Source organism: Coenobita brevimanus, chromosome 92 (genome assembly GCF_032717465.1).
Source record: "Coenobita brevimanus isolate Jiangsu-jjx chromosome 92, ASM3271746v2, whole genome shotgun sequence".
Lineage (NCBI taxonomy): Eukaryota > Metazoa > Arthropoda > Malacostraca > Decapoda > Coenobitidae > Coenobita > Coenobita brevimanus.
In genome coordinates, this window is record NC_137045.1 from 13,087,199 (window position 1) to 13,103,307 (window position 16,109).

At 42.6% G+C, this 16,109-nt stretch overlaps 1 protein-coding gene across 1 annotated transcript in view; it reads left to right on the forward strand.

Moving 5' to 3' along the window:
- The window catches only part of LOC145412087 (hemicentin-2-like), a 58,185-nt gene that overhangs the window by 33,319 nt on the left and 8,757 nt on the right, over positions 1-16,109 (forward strand). The window contains exons 3-5 of the mRNA XM_080282003.1: positions 3,029-3,267; positions 6,271-6,348; positions 9,400-9,532. Of these exons, the coding sequence (XP_080138129.1) occupies positions 3,029-3,267; positions 6,271-6,348; positions 9,400-9,532 (450 nt within the window). The remainder of the gene's footprint in view (positions 1-3,028; positions 3,268-6,270; positions 6,349-9,399; positions 9,533-16,109) is intronic.

Sequence of the window (16,109 nt, forward strand, 5' to 3'; positions counted from 1 at the left end):
GAGAGAGAGAGAGAAAAAAAAAAAGGTACAGATGGAAGAGATAGGTGAAGGACGGAAGGTAGGTAGGTAGGTAGATAAGTAGGAAGGAAGGAAGGAAATAAAACGAAAGAAGGAGTAACGAAGTAAAAGAATGCAAGTGACATGAGAATGGAGGAAAGGAGAAAAGAAAGGACAAGAAAAAAAAGGAGATGGCTTGGAAGGGAAGGAAGAATTGTGAGAGAGGCTGGAGGAGGAGGAGAAGAAACGGGGGAGAGAATAAATGGAGAGAGAAAGAGAGCAGGAAGGGAGGAGAACTGTTGAGAAAATACGGGAGAGAGAGAGAGAGAGAGAGAGAGAAGAAATGCTCGGAAAAGAATGAATGAATATGGAAAACACGAACAGGATAGAACAAACAAAAAGAAAACTAAAAAAAAAAAAATGGAAAGAAGAGAGAAAAGGAAGAGATAAAAGAAAGAAAACGAGAGAGAGATCCGTGTGAAAATCTGAAGATAGAAAGAATTCAGGGAGGCCAGAATAAATGGGAAGGAAGGAAGTGACCAAGAAGAAGTGTTTTGAAGAATAAAGAAAGTGTTGAAGAAAGAAAGAATGAAATGTAAGAAATGGATCGGCGTTGAAAATGAGAGAGAGAGAGAGAGAGAGAGAGAGAGAGAGAGAGAGAGAGAGAGAGAGAGTTGTGTGAGGGGTTGCAGATGAAAGGAAAAACATGGACAGGAATAAATGGGCAGGAAGCAAGGAAGAAAAAGATAGGCAGAGAGAGAGAGAGAGAGAGAGAACACCAACAAAGAAAACAATGAACAAGGAACAGAAATGAATAAGTGAAAGAGAGAATGTATGGGGGGATAGGAAATGGAAAAAAAGGGTTAAGGATATAAAAGAAAAAGTAAAAAAAAATAAAAATAAATTTGGAAAGGGCAAAGGGAAGGAAGTTGAAGTAAAAAGGGCTGGGAGGAGAATAAAAAAAAAAATTGTAACTACTGTAGAGTATGAAAAAAGAAAAGGACAAAAACACAGGTTGAGAAAATTGTGTGTCTCCTACGCCCTCAGATGCAATTATCATCATACCTCCAATTACCTGATCTCTCTCTCTCTCTCTCTCTCTCTCCTTCGTCACGCCTTCTCTCTCATCCTCCTCCTTTCTTCTCCATCCTTATTTCAGTACATTCTTCTTTTCTCATCCTACTCTTCATCCATTCCTCTTCCTTTCCCTGTTCTTCTCTCCTGCCAGTCTTCCTTCCTCATAGTCTCTCCTTCTCTCCCTCCCTCCCACTTCCTTCCCTCCCGACCCCTCTTTGCATCGTCTTTTCTCCACAGCCACAAATGCAATTAATATAACACCTCCAGGAACCTGATTGAGTTAGTCTCTCTCTCTCTCTCTCTCTCTCTCTCTCTCTGGCCACAGATGCACTTATTTCCACACCTCCAGTTACATGATTGAGTTAGTGTCTTTGTCTCACCCTCTTCTCTATCTCTCTACGCCATCCGTGAATATCTTAATTATCCCTCAAGACTCTCTCTCTCTCTCTCTCTCTCTCTCTCTCTCTCTCTCTCTCTCTCTCTCTCTCTCTCTCCTCCTCCACGCTCTTTTTCTCTCAGGTACCATCATTTTTTCTATTTTCTCCCTCCTCCCTTCTAGCTTCCCTTTCTCTCACATTTCTCAATCCTTCCCATCCTCCTCCTCTTTTTTTCCTACCGTCACATCCCACTCATTCAGGATTTCAAGAATATTCCCTGTCTTTATTTCCCTGCACTCCCTTCTTCACCAATGTCGCACATACCACATCAGTTCCCCTCCATTCATCAAATTATTCACAGCATCCATCATATCTACCACTAATACACTCTGGCACTGTATGTCTTCATTCCGTACCTGCAAATTCAATCAGACCAAATTACTGTTACACGGCCACGCACAAAGACACATCAATATACCGTACCTTCAAAAACAATATGTACGGTTATTATTACGTTCCCCGATATAACGAAGACAATGAAATCCGGTCCCAAGAAAATTAATGGAAGCGTATAAAATTTTAGGAAATATGAGAATTCTGGTTTGTGTCTCAGAGTACACTGGCAGAAAGAGACTAATACACAAGGAATTGGTACAAAGGAATGTTATATACAGTATTATTGGATACAGAGGAGAGAGAGAGAGAGAGAGAGAGAGAGAGAGAATCATTACATTTTCTTATAAAAGCACGTTTAATATCGCAGATGTATCACCACAGACATCATTACTATTGTTACTACTTTATCGTCATCACCATCATCATCATCATCATCACCATCACTACCATCATCATCATTTCTCACTATTATAGGCTACAGGAAACGGACAGTATTAACAAGAAAGAATGGGAAAAAATAAAAACAGGAATAACTAGCACTCAGCAGCCCAGCAAAATGAGCGATGTATCTTTTCATGCATTCACGCCTCACACACACACACACACACACACACACACACACACACACACACACACACACACACACACACACCAAGGAAAAAGATAGAGTGAAAAGCGTGGTGCGTCTCTGGCTGGGTGTAGAATAATTCTGCATGCTATTGTGAGAGACGGTGGTGTGATTTTGGTTTTACTCCGGATATTGTGGTATTTGGCTGATAACGATACCAGAAGATTGATAGATACACAGACAGACAGACACGCAAACAGACAGACAGACAGAAAGAGAGAAATTGACTGACTGGTTGATTTACTGACTGATGGAGAGAGAATTAGATATTATTTTTTATTGTTATTACATTTCACCTCAAACCTTTCCACCACCCCTCTGCACGTGCGTGTATGTGTACTTGATATACGAATAACTCTCTCTCTCTCTCACACACACACACACACACACACACACACACACACACACACACACACTTCTTTACTATCCTTCTCATATGTTTAAACAATTACTATATGAATCTTTTCGCTTACATTAAAGCCTAAGCACGTCAGAAACGAAAAGTCTGTGTAATCTATGTAACCCTCTCATATTCCCGTTTTCTTCCCCACAGGCACGGCAGGGGAAGGGGAGCCTATCAGATCCGACGCCTCAGTCCCGCGCGGTTCGACACTCCCGGAGACAGAGCTGACTGTAGGGGGCCTGACGGAGGATGGGGGGCCGCAGATCACTTGGGGGCGCGCTGACCCCCACCCCGCAGCCTTCCATCCCCACACCTCGACCAACGTGACGGCTGTGGTCGGGCAACAGGCGGTCCTACCATGTCGAGTTCTCAGCCCACACCATAAGGATGTAAGTCAATTTCTCACACAAACAGCTGAACTCTGGGCCACAGAGAAGGGTGTCTCTAAGGGTAACTATAACTGACTGCTGGTAGAAAAAAAAAAATAATGTTAAATATTTGAATGAATGGCAAAGTGAAAAATGTTATACAGTTACGTAATTCCCCCCCCCCTCTCTCTCTCTCTCTCTCTCTCTCTCTCTCTCTCTCTCAGTTGTCCTGGGGTCCGAATCGTTCAGCCGGCGCACCTTCATTATTTATCCGAAAAACTGTAAACCGGATAACGATACTGGGAAGGCTAATTTTGCCTCGCCTGGCACTGCACACAATTATCTATTTATTTATTATTTATTTTTATAAATTTACCTGTTTCTGTATATGTATAAAGGGTGACCCATTTATTACGCTACATCACGCTCCGCCAGGTAATTTTTCGTGTGTTGTGGAGACGGCTTTATGGGTTTCATCAGTATTTACCCAGCAACATTTATTCATTTCCTACCCTCACTGCCACACCCACGCCTACACTAGAGAGAGAGAGAGAGAGAGAGAGAGAGAGAGAGAGAGAGATTCTTGTGGAGTGCTATTTATGATCCACCCTGTATTCATGTTTTTTTCATCTTATTTGTATTATTTACTTATTGAACTTCATTATTCATTTACGTGTTCAGTCTGCTGTTATTTACATATATTTATCAGTCTATTCATATATTTCTTGAATCATACACGACAAGTTTTGGAAATTTTGGATTAACGTTAATATTCATGTTAATATTTGGTCCGATATCACTCAGTCTTATACTTATTCTTTTATCTATTTTATCTATTGCTTTATTTGGGTTTATTTTAGTGGACGCGCTAATATTTGCTCCGTTTTCTTTCAGCTGTGTAGGTGGGTGAAATTCATATTCAGATATATTTGCCATCGCTTTCAGGGAGAGAGCAAGAGAGAGAGAGAGAGAGAGAGAGAGAGAGAGAGAGAGAGAGAGAGACACACACACACACACACACACACACACAACTTTCCTCCATCTTGACTATCTGAATGAGATTATTCCGACAGTTATTAAATGCACATAACTACAAACTACACAATAAGTCTCTCCCTTAAACCTATTCCTAGGCGATTTATTTTACTTATTACACCTACTGTCGTGTTCTGTATTATATAAATCTTTCTAACATTGCCATCCTCTGCATAAAGAATGTACAAAACGATACGAACCAGCCATATCCAAAAAAAAAAAAAAAAAATCGCAAAAGAAGAGGTGTTAGGGAGTCTCCTTACCCAAGAGAATACGGCCTTCAGTCATTACGGAACAACCACTTCACACAGATGACATGTTTTTTTTTCTTTTTATCACTACCTGGTGACTGTGTTCATTTTGTGTTCACTTTAACAGAACACCTGAGTATGAAAGGGGCGACTGAACACCGACTGAACACTAAATCGAACCCCTCAAGCCCGGAAAGTATATCCAACTTGAGTACATACACACACACACACACACACACACACACACACACACACACACACACACGAAACTTAACAAACCGTCACACACCCAATCACACACTCAAACAGCAACACACGCAGCCAAAGAAAAAAAAAATCGCGTACAATAAAACCATCCGCTAACGTGTGCTATATACACTTCAGCGTTGATAGTCGCGTTCACTTAATCCGCGTTAATGGAGGCTTCACTTTGCGTTGGCATTGGGTGCTCCGTGTCGACGCTCGCCGGTAATGGCCGTGTTATTATTACGGTCCTTATGGGCGAGTTGTGTAACGCGGAAAAGTGGACGCTGTGAATGTTGTCTATCTGTGACGTTGAGCTGGTTATGTCTGTCTGTCTGTCTGTCTATCTTTACCTATCCATCTATGTACCTTGCTTTACTTAGCTATTTATCTGTCTCTCTATTTACTGATCCATCTATATGTCTACCTCTCTATTTACTGATCTATCTATCTGTATTCTCTACCTTCTAAGGAATCTATCCATTACTAACCTCTATCCTCATGTCTATTTAACACATGTCATAGAGAACTGCCTCCTCAGGTCTTATGTGCTTGTGGCGTAAGGCAAATACCCTCTATCTGTCTGTTTGTCTGTCTATCTATCTAGCTAGCTAGCTGGCAATGTAAGCGTCATTAGATAGACACGTGCGCCTTTCGGACGTATCTTGTGTTTTAGGAAAGGCTCAGTCAGCATTACTGTCTGCCCGGATACTTCACCTCATCCCTGGAAGTAGCTTGTGTGCTGCGGGTGCGGCTCAGTCGGTGGCGTGACGAGCGCGGACAATTTAGCTGCTACGTGGTATTAGTAATCAACCATGTGATCAAAGAAGGTAAAATGGCAAACACCACAAAATATGATGAGTTGAAAAAATGAAGCCGGGACTAACCTGTACGTACGCTATATGAACGCCTTACCAGTCACTTATTCTATCCTTTTTCTCCATGTGCTGAATAAACGAGATATTTTTTATTTATTCCTGCTACCTGTTTACGATTTTGTTGAGATTAGTGGAATGAAGAGAATGGAGAACCACTCTGTTTTTACTACCTAACTCTTTTCATCTTAACATGCCCCAAATTTTTGTCGTTTTGTAGCTTATTTAACGTAGCTTACTAGACGAAGAAGACAATACTAAGGCGCCACATCCTTTCCACAGCAATTCCTCGTGACTAGCACCATATTTTAGTGTTAATTGTTAGATGTCAGTACTGAAGGTGGAGATGACAATTTTAATCCAAATCAAAAGGGAATAATAGTAGCAGTTGCAAACCTAGGCTCATCTGAACGTGAGCCTAGTGGACTGCAACCTAAAGTTACCCTCCCCCTGCAATCCACCATTCTCCTTTCGGGGGATAGGGAGGGAGGTGAGGGATGTTTGTACAACCGGGTGGTGGAGTGGTTCAATTAAAACGGTGCCACCACATGAAGGCGTCCCTCTCCAGCACCTTTACCTGGCTAATTACCATCCCCCCAACGCTTCCTTTCCTTCCTCAGGTGTCGTGGATCAGACAGAGGGACCTACACATCCTGACGGTGGGCCTCTTCACCTACACCACAGACGACAGGTTCAAGGTGAGTTACATAGATACAGAGACGTTACAGACTTTGCGGTCCTAACGAGGCAGTCCGGCTTTACTAATGGCAGTAATGCGGTTCATGTACTGTGTGTGTGTGTGTGTGTGTGTGTGTGTGTGTTGAGAGAGAGAGAGAGAGAGAGAGAGAGAGAGAGAGAGAGAGACAGACAGACAGACAGACAGACAGAGACAGAGAGAGAGAGAGAGAGACAGACAGACAGACAGACAAAGAGAGAGAGCGATGGGGGGAGGAAAGGCGAACATGTACAGTACAAACACTTGAAAGGACATCCTACCAACTCTCATTTTACTCGCACGATTACGTATATTGAAATTCTATCAGCATTCTCAACTGGCTACTAACCGGACTCCATAACGCTGCTTCAAATTTATACAGAGAATATTTGTAACCTATACGATGACGCCTTTATTCTATGTTTGCTGCGACTAGACGATTTCATGCAGCTACATTGGAGATCGTAATAAAGGAGATAAGTTCTAATATTTTCCATTAGGTCTCTGCTTGGTTAGTCAGGGGAGACGTCTAATAATGAAGGGGTTAATGGAGACTATTATTTGACCTCTCCAGTTCCAAAAATTTCTGTTCACATAAAAAGAGGTCCAGATAGTTTCTCTTCACAAAAAAAAAAAAAAAAGTTCGAAAAATTTCTCTTCAGTTCAAAAATGAATATCAAAATGTTTCTATGCCTATGAAAAATGAATATCGAAAAGTTTATCTCCCAATAAAGAACACAGATTGAAATATGACGAATAAAAATAAGAGAGAAAAAGTTCCTTGAAAAAAGAACATCACTTCACATAAATAAAAAGCTCGAAAACTATCTCAACAAAAATACTGTAGTTCATAGGCAGGAAATTACAGTTTATGTCACCGGTCCAAAGGGGATAAGAAGCTCTCTCTCTCTCTCTCTCTCACTGAGGGTTTTAAGAAAATGAGTAAGACTTGAGAAAACAGCACTGTGTGGACGGGTGTAATGGAGTGAGGAGGTAGGAGTGGACACCTAGTTAAAGAAAACTGTGTGTGTGTGTGTGTGTGTGTGTGTGTGTGTGTGTGTGTGTGTGTGTGTGTGTGTGTGTGAGAGAGAGAGAGAGAGATCTGTGTGTGTGTGTGTGTGTGTGTGTGAGAGAGAGAGAGAGAGATCTGTGTGTGTGTGTGTGTGTGTGTGTGAGAGAGAGAGAGAGAGATCTGTGTGTGTGTGTGTGTGTGTGTGTGTGTGTGTGTGTGTGTGTGTGTGTGTAAATGTGCGTTGCTCCTTCCTCGTCGTCTTGAAAGTAAAGCGACAATGTCTTAAAGCATTTCCATAAAAGAACAGGCCTGAGTTTTCGTTGGCACGCAGAATGTTGTGTTAGCTCTCATTATAAAGTCTGCAAGGTGTGTGCTGATGAGAGAGAGAGAGAGAGAGAGAGAGAGAGAGAGAGAGAGAGAGAGAGTTGTGCATTTTCAGCGCCCATAATTAGTGTGGACGTAGATTTATTTTTTTCTCTCTTCTAATTCTGCTTAATTACAGCCAACTTTAAAATTTTTCCCTTTTTAAAAATAATTTCTTCGGTCCTATTCGCATTTTCTATTAGGGCAGACTTCGATAATTCTCATTCTTTTATAACTGAGGAAAGAAAATGGCTCCGAATATGCCTACCGAGTGCACAAGGCTCATTAACCCTTTCGAATCGAAGACGTATTTCTGATTTTATTCTTGGTATCTTCAGAGGATTTTTTACTTATTTACTTATTTTTATTTTTCGAACCGGGATGTTACGATAAAGCCTTCCTGTTCCCTTCACACTAAAAACTGTCACCTCTTAAGCTGCTTATAATCGTCTCATGGTTAGCTTAATGAAAGTGAAAAGCAGGCCATCGGACTGAAGAGCCTAAAGCATACAGTATATATCTGTAATATGTGTGTGTGTGTGTGTGTGTGTGTGTGTGTGTGTGTGTGTGTGTGTGTGTGTGTGTGTGTGTGTGTGTGTTTCTCCTTGTCTTTCACCTCCATTTTTTTGCATCTTATCATCTCCGACTTTCTTTGGCAAAACTTTACTCTTCCTAGACCGTATTCTCTATACATAAGATGCTTCGTAAATCCTCTTTTTCAGCGACTAATTTTGCATATCACGCTTTCATCCTGTCTTGTGGGTTATTTACCAATACTATGTCGATATTATAAAGCTCTGGCTAACGCACACGAGAATAAAATTATCATGATGTAATATGAAAAATAAATAGCTCTCTATTACATTGTTTTTGTTTTTCTCGGAGGGAGCAATTTTTCGGACTTCTGGCCTTTGGTTCCTTCTTTCTTGCATTAAAAATAGTGCTAGGAGGGCTCCGACGGTAGCAAGAGTACGTCCCACTGTTGCTTTTATACATTTTAATACACCTTGGGATGTCTATAACAGTTTCTGCTCCGTCAGCTCTCCGTTTTCCATCTCGCTGCATCTCATTTTCTCTCATTTTCTGACACACACACACACACACACACACACACACACACACACACACACACACACACACACACACACACACACACACACACGCATTTTTTTTTTTTTTTTGCATTGTATCGGTTCCTCATTTTCCCTGTCATTTTCTCCACTGGTTCCCATTTTTCTTGACATTTTCATCTCAGTTTCTCTACCATTTTTTTTTTCTTTTTCAAGTCTTCCACTTCCCGGCATCTCATATTTTCAAGTTTTCTCTAACGCGCTTAAAATATCCGAAGTTAATTATTTCCCTGTTCCTCGTGCCTTTCTTCCATCTCTGCTGCAACGGAAACACACACACACACACACACACACACACACACACACACACACACACTTCCCTGCCTCCCCATGCCAGTTTCTCTCTCTCTCTCTCTCTCTCTCAATTAACACGATAACCGCCTTTCCCCTTCCTGTCCCTTTCCGATTTGGTAAATTATCACTCAAGCATTCAACACACACACACACACACACACACACACACACACACACACACACACACACACAAACGATTTCCTTCAGCCTCCCCTCTCTCTCTCTCACTCCCCAGGTGTACCATCCTGAAGGCAGCGAGGATTGGCACCTGGAGATCAGCCCAGTCACCTTCAGAGACGCCGGCGTGTATGAGTGCCAGGTGTCCGCCAGTCCCAAGGTGTTCCTGCCTGTCCTGCTCGCCGTACAAGGTGAGGCAGGGATGGCAGGGTCAGGCAAGGAGAGGTGGGGCAGAGGGTAGTGGGGTGAGAAGGGGGTGGTACAGTTAGGCATGGGTAAGAGGGTCGTGGGGTGATGTAGAGGGTAGTGGGGTAAGACAGAGGTTGGTGGGATGAGGCAGAGAGTGTGAGTCAGTGGGTGGTGGGGTAAGGCACGCGGTGACTGGGTGAGGAAGGGGGTGGTGGGGTAAGGCAGAGAGTGGTGGGGTGAGTGAAAGGGTGGTAGAGTGAGAAAGGGGGCAGATACGTGAGGCAGAAGGTAGAAGCGTGATGCAGGAGAAGACGTTGTATGTGAGGCAGGAGATGGTAGGGTGTGTCAAGGGGGTGAGGCAGGGTGAAGCTGTATGAGGCATGGTGCAGTAAGACGTGAAAATATTTACCGGTATGATATGAAATGAAACAATTGGTGCGATAAGAAAGAAAATTTATGACAAGGAATGAAGCTCTGGGGATAAATTTACTGGCACGAAGAGAAAGTCAATCAGAGAAATAAGGGAAGAGGAAAATACGGAAAAAATATACGTAAACAGAGGAGACTTGAGACAAAAGATATGGAGAACAACTAAAAAGAAATTCAGACATCGATATAGCACTGGAGAAAGGGGAGAAACAGCGAAAAGATTAATGGAAAATACACCAGACACAGATACATACATTACATACCGGCACAGGGGATACAGAAAGTGAAATATAGGAATACAGAGAATAAGGAACATACTATAAAGGGATACAGAAACATCATTCGGAAGGAAGGGAAGAGAAGGGAAGGGAAGGGAACTTAAAATTAGGGAACATACAAACACAGCGATATAGAACATTAATCTGAGCATGCAAGATATAACTGTTAGGATATACGTATAGAGAAACAACTTTAAACATGAAGGCATGGAAATACAGAGGAAAAGAGTACCGGTATAAGACAAAGCATACCACGACACAAAAGGAGAACACAAATACAAGGCACAGAGATACAAAAAATACAGACGACAGAATAAGGGGGACAGAGAAATTGTTTTGGGATCAATTTGTATGGGTGGGAAACATGACAGTGAAGGGAAAAAAATACAAAAGGAACAGGAAATATCGATACTGACGATACAGAAGCCAAAAGAAAGAAGACAGAGAAACAGCACTGTTTTGAACTGGTAAAGGTAGGAGGAACGAAGGCGATAAAAATAAACCACAAAATACAAGGATACATATGATTCTGAAACATAACATAGACACAGAAGACATAGAAGCTGGAATATAGGGGAAAAAGAAACAGCTCTGGTGATGAGTTCGTAAATGCGGGAGATGAAAGAAAAATAGAAAAATAAAATGATACACAAGAATTAAATAAAAATTTAGAAAGAAAATATAGAGACACACAGGACAGAGATGATAAAATATTGGGATGGAGAAACAGCTGTGGGTGAACCAGGAAGAATGGGAGAAACGGAAGCAAAACAGAGAACAAAGAAAAAAGTATAATAGTTGAGAGGAATTACAAAGAAAACTGAAGCAAAATACACAGACACAGATGACGCTGAAGCTGAGAAACTGGGATAGAGAAACTACTCCGGAGATGAAGAAGTAACGATGGGAGAAATAAAAGCAATTAATAAAGACGAGAGACAAGTACACAAAGTAATAATAATACACAAGAATTACGAACAAAACCAATAAAAATTATATTGCCACAGATGACACAGAAGCTGGAATACTGGGCTAGAGAAACAGCCTTTGAAATGAACTAGAAAGGAAAGGAGGACTGAAAGCAAGTAAGACAGACGAGAGACTACAGAATAAAACTACGATAATACACAGGAATTACAAACAAAACTCATGCAATATATATAGACCCGGATGACACAGAGGCTGGAATATTGGTCTAGAGAAACAGCTTTGGGGATGGACTTGTAAAGGTGGGAGGTATGAAGGCAATAAACAAGAAAGGCCGCTGCGAGGGAAGGGGGAACAGAGCTGGGATGAAAGTGGCGCGGCATTTGTGTGTGTGTGTCTCCAGAAATAAAGAAAGGGAGACAAGGGGGAACAAGGAGGGGGAGGAGGAGAGGGAGAAGGCGAGATATGAAACACAACAGCACACACGCACGCACGCAAGAATGGGAGAGCGCGCGCGCGCGCGCGCGCACGCACACACACGCGCACACGCACACACACACACACACACACAACGAAGGGAGGGCACAGTGCAGAGAGAAAAGGAGAAAGGACTTAGAAGACTTAAAAGCAGAGAGAAAAATAGAAAGAAAGGGGGAGAAATAAAAGAACACGTCAAAATCTTCAAGAAAGAATGAGAGGGAGGAATGCGAGACCACTTAGGAAAATTAAGACCGTGAGAAGGAGAGAGGAAGGCAAGAAAGAAACCACTTGGACATCCTGAGCGAGCGAGCGAGCGAGAGAGAGAGAGAGAGAGGCAAAAGGAGAGATACAAGTTTACGCGTCTGTGTCTCCTAAAGAATATGACTGAGGAGCCGGTGGGCCAATGAAATAGAGGTGGAGGGATATGGGGTGAGAGAGAGAGAGAGAGAGAGAGAGAGAGAGAGAGAGAGAGAGAGAGAGAGAGAGACAGGGCGAAAGAAATGTGAACGGGAAAAGAATGGGAAGATACAGAAATGAAGAGAAAAAGAAAAGAGTGGAGAATGGAGATGAAAGGAAAGAGGGAGATGGAAAGAGAGAGGAAGGAGCGGAAAGAAAGCGAGAAGGAAGGAGGAGATGAGAGGAAGAGACCAGAACACAAAATAAAGACAGAGATAGAAACGAAAGAGAAAAAGAGAGGAGGGGAAAGGGGAGGGAGAGAAAAGACGAGAAGAACGAGAAGGGAGGTGAAGGGGAAGGAGCGGAGGGTGAAAAAGGTGAGAGAGAGAGAGAGAGAGAGAGAGAGAGAGAGAGAGAGAGCAATGGGGGGAGGTAGACCGCAGACCAGGGGGTCGTGCCTGCTGGCGATATTGGAAGGTGCTGGGAAAAAAAAAAAAAAAAAAAAAAAAAAAAAAAAAAAGTAAAGATGGAAGAAAAAGAATGAAAACTGACTACTGTTTTTTGGACTGTCGCCTCGTGGTCTTCGGAGTCTCCCTAGCACCTCTTTCCCTAAAACCTGACGATTTCTATTTATTTTTGGGCTAAAGGGATTACGGGTTACCTTTAAATTTCCCTTTAATTTAGGAGGCCCTACCAAAAATTCTAATAAAACAAATTACGATGCCGATAATAATAATGCTCCTGCTGCTGCTGTTGACGTTGATGATGATGATTGTCACGGGGTTTTTATAATATCTCAGTAATTTTGATATAAATGGTTCAATATTATTTAAATTGATAATAATATTCAATAATATTGAAGAGCAGAGACAATGATTGTCTTGCTACATCAAGCAACGATTACTTTACGCTGGCTTGTGCACGATTCTCTAAGAACGAGAATTTATAAACTTTCTCAACAGTACACAGCAGAGACTAATTACTCACAATTGCTGAATTACTGTACTGTTAGCCTCTGGAGAAAGTTACATCACCCCTGACAATAAATAACTAATACTAATAATAATAACATCAGGTTCTTGCTGATGCTTAACTCCTATGGCACAACGGATTTTACGTTAATACAACAAGACTGGTCTAAGTACCAGTTATGAAAGCAAACGTTTATGCAAGCTAGGAGCTATATGGAAAATAAGCTTAATTATGGAGAAATGAAACAAGATTTACTCTACATTAAGCTCAAGAAATAGAACTGTTAAATTTATTAATCACAAAAATAAATTTAACATTACATTTCAAATCAAATTAAATGAGACGCACTCGCTCACTCACACAGAAGCTAAATACTTACGCCTAGGAAAAACACCTTAACTAAGCTCTTAAAACTACAAAATACACAAAAGAAATACCAGTCGATGAATACTGTGTATCACTACTAAGGTGGGAGGACTGGATTAACTGTCTAGTGGAGCTTGGGGTGCTAGCTGACCTCTCCACTTCTGAGCACAGAACCTTTCTCCGCCACAGCAAACACAAGACTGAATTCAAATACATTGAATGGGCAGGACGCAAGGCGTGGCTAACGGTTGAGGGAAGCAGAGGCAAACGATAAAGAAATAATTGTATCGCTCAGTAGCGCACTTAGTGACGTGCATTAAATCGGTCACTTTTTGAAAACGGTGACGAATTATTTGAAAAGTATACCCCGAAATGGAGAGAGAAACGGTTAACTGAGCGATACACAGTGAGTTTTCCACTAATAGTTCGTGGCTTCTCACAAAAAGGAAATGTCGCGAATTGATTCGTGACATTCCCATGAAAATTAAATCTTTCTTCCTTCAGAAGAAAGATTTCAATATACATATATATAAATCCTAACTCAGTCACACAAGATTCACACTGTGGTGTGTGTGTGCTATCCTGCTACAGGAGAAAATCGCAGTCGCCAGTGAGCGAAAAAACCTCGTATTTACGTTAATAGAAGCAAGCTTGAGGGAAAAACTCCGTGACGACGGTGAAAATCCTGTACTCAGGTCAAACTGAGCGAAAATTCGCTACATTTACACTGACAACTAATTGTTGTGTAGCGTGGTGTATGTAATACACGGTGTAGGTGTGACAGTTGTAGTGTAACTGTACCTACGTGTAAAATGACACAGTAAATAATATGGCGACGACGAAGGCAGAGGAGAAGAGGCAGCAGCGTGCGGCAGATGATCAGCTGGTCCGCACAGCAAAACTGCTACACCCATTGCTGAACCTGCAAAGCCAATTGAGGTGGAGCATCAAAAGTGTCAATGAGACAAAATTCTTATTATGTTACAATTACTCTCTCTGGCTAGCAGTCAGTACATGCTATGAAAAGTACACTCGAGGTCGCCATTAATTTTAGCACACGATTATGATCGGCAAGTTGAGAATCCTTGTGCAAACTCGGGTCTTCCATAGCCTCGAACTGCACACGGGTCCTCAACCTGTGCCCTAACCTACAGTTCTTATATTAATATCGGAGAGCTGAGAATCCTTGTGCAAACTTGGGTCTTCCATAGCCTCAAGTCGCCTCTGCAGAGTTCTCACTTCCCCCTTAACCTACAATACAATACTTATATTAGTACCGGGAAGCTGAGAATCCTTGTGCAAACTTGGGTCTTCCATAGCCTCAAGTCGCCTCTGCGGAGTTCTCTCCACCCCCTTAACCTACAATACTTATATTAGTACCGGGAAGCTGAGAATCCTTGTGCAAACTTGGGTCTTCCATAGCCTCAAGTCGCCACTGCGGAGTTCTCTCTCGAACTTCCCCCTTAACCTACAGTACTTCTATTAGTACCGGGAAGCTGAGAATCCTTGTGCAAACTTGGGTCTTCCATAGCCTCAAGTCGCCTCTGCGGAGTTCTCTCTCGAACTTCCCCCTTAACCTATAATACTTATATTAGTATCGGGAAGCTGAGAATCCTCGTGCAAACTTGGGTCTTCCATAGCCTCAAGTCGCCTCTGCGGAGTTCTCTCTCGAACTTCCCCCTTAACCTACAGTACTTCTATTAGTACCGGGAAGCTGAGAATCCTTGTGCAAACTTGGGTCTTCCATAGCCTCAAGTCGCCTCTCAACTTCCCCCTTAACCTACGGTACATAATATGTATGTAAAGGCCCTGGACATAATGTGTCCTGTGGGGCCAATGGGCGAGACGTCAGGTCTGCACCCACTTCACCACTACCCTGTCTCTCAACTGACTCAGAGATTACAGGTGTGGTTATAAATGGCACAGGAAGGGCATGTCCCCGAGTAGTGGCGATACTTTGGCACACACTGCAGGAACGGACAAAACTATCTATGTCCCGTCCCATCCCTGGCCAGAAAAAGTCAGCTCGGATACGGCCCTGGGTCTTCCTTTTGCCCATGTGACCTCCTGAGACTGAACAATGACCCCATTGTAACACTGCTAGGCGGTACTCGGCGGGAACGACAAACTGCAGTCGAACCTCGCCCTCGGGTGTTCGTGACTCACGGTAGAGCCGTCCTTGTTTACGAAGGAACTTGGCTCGACCTCCCCGTGAATACGTAATCACTCGACCCTTTTGTTTGTTCCGCACGGTAGCAAGTGTCGGGTCAGAATGTTGTTCTTGCACAACAAGTTGACTACACATCAGATCTTGCGGCGATTCAATGATCACTGGGGTGACACAGTCTGGAGCCTCAGTCATGGCTCGTGTTACCGCAGCAGCCGAAGTCTGAGTAGCGTCATCATCGGAGCAACTATCCTTGACTCCTTGAATATTGCCTACTATTAAGTCAAATAGAGGCTCTGGCATGACAACTGCAAGTGTCATACCAGTATAAAATGGAGATGCCACCTGGATACATGCCTCAGGGAACAATCTCACTGATCCATCAATAAGGCTTGCATGGATCTGTCGACCTGTATACTGCTCAGGCCGAACTAAACTCTGCTTAACAGAGCAACCTGAGGAACCATTGTCTCTCAGGACCTTCACAGGAATGCCTCCCACAAACCCTGGCTGAACAAGGAAGGTACTGTCACCTGTGGGAGGGCCTGTGGAGGAAGCAGCTAG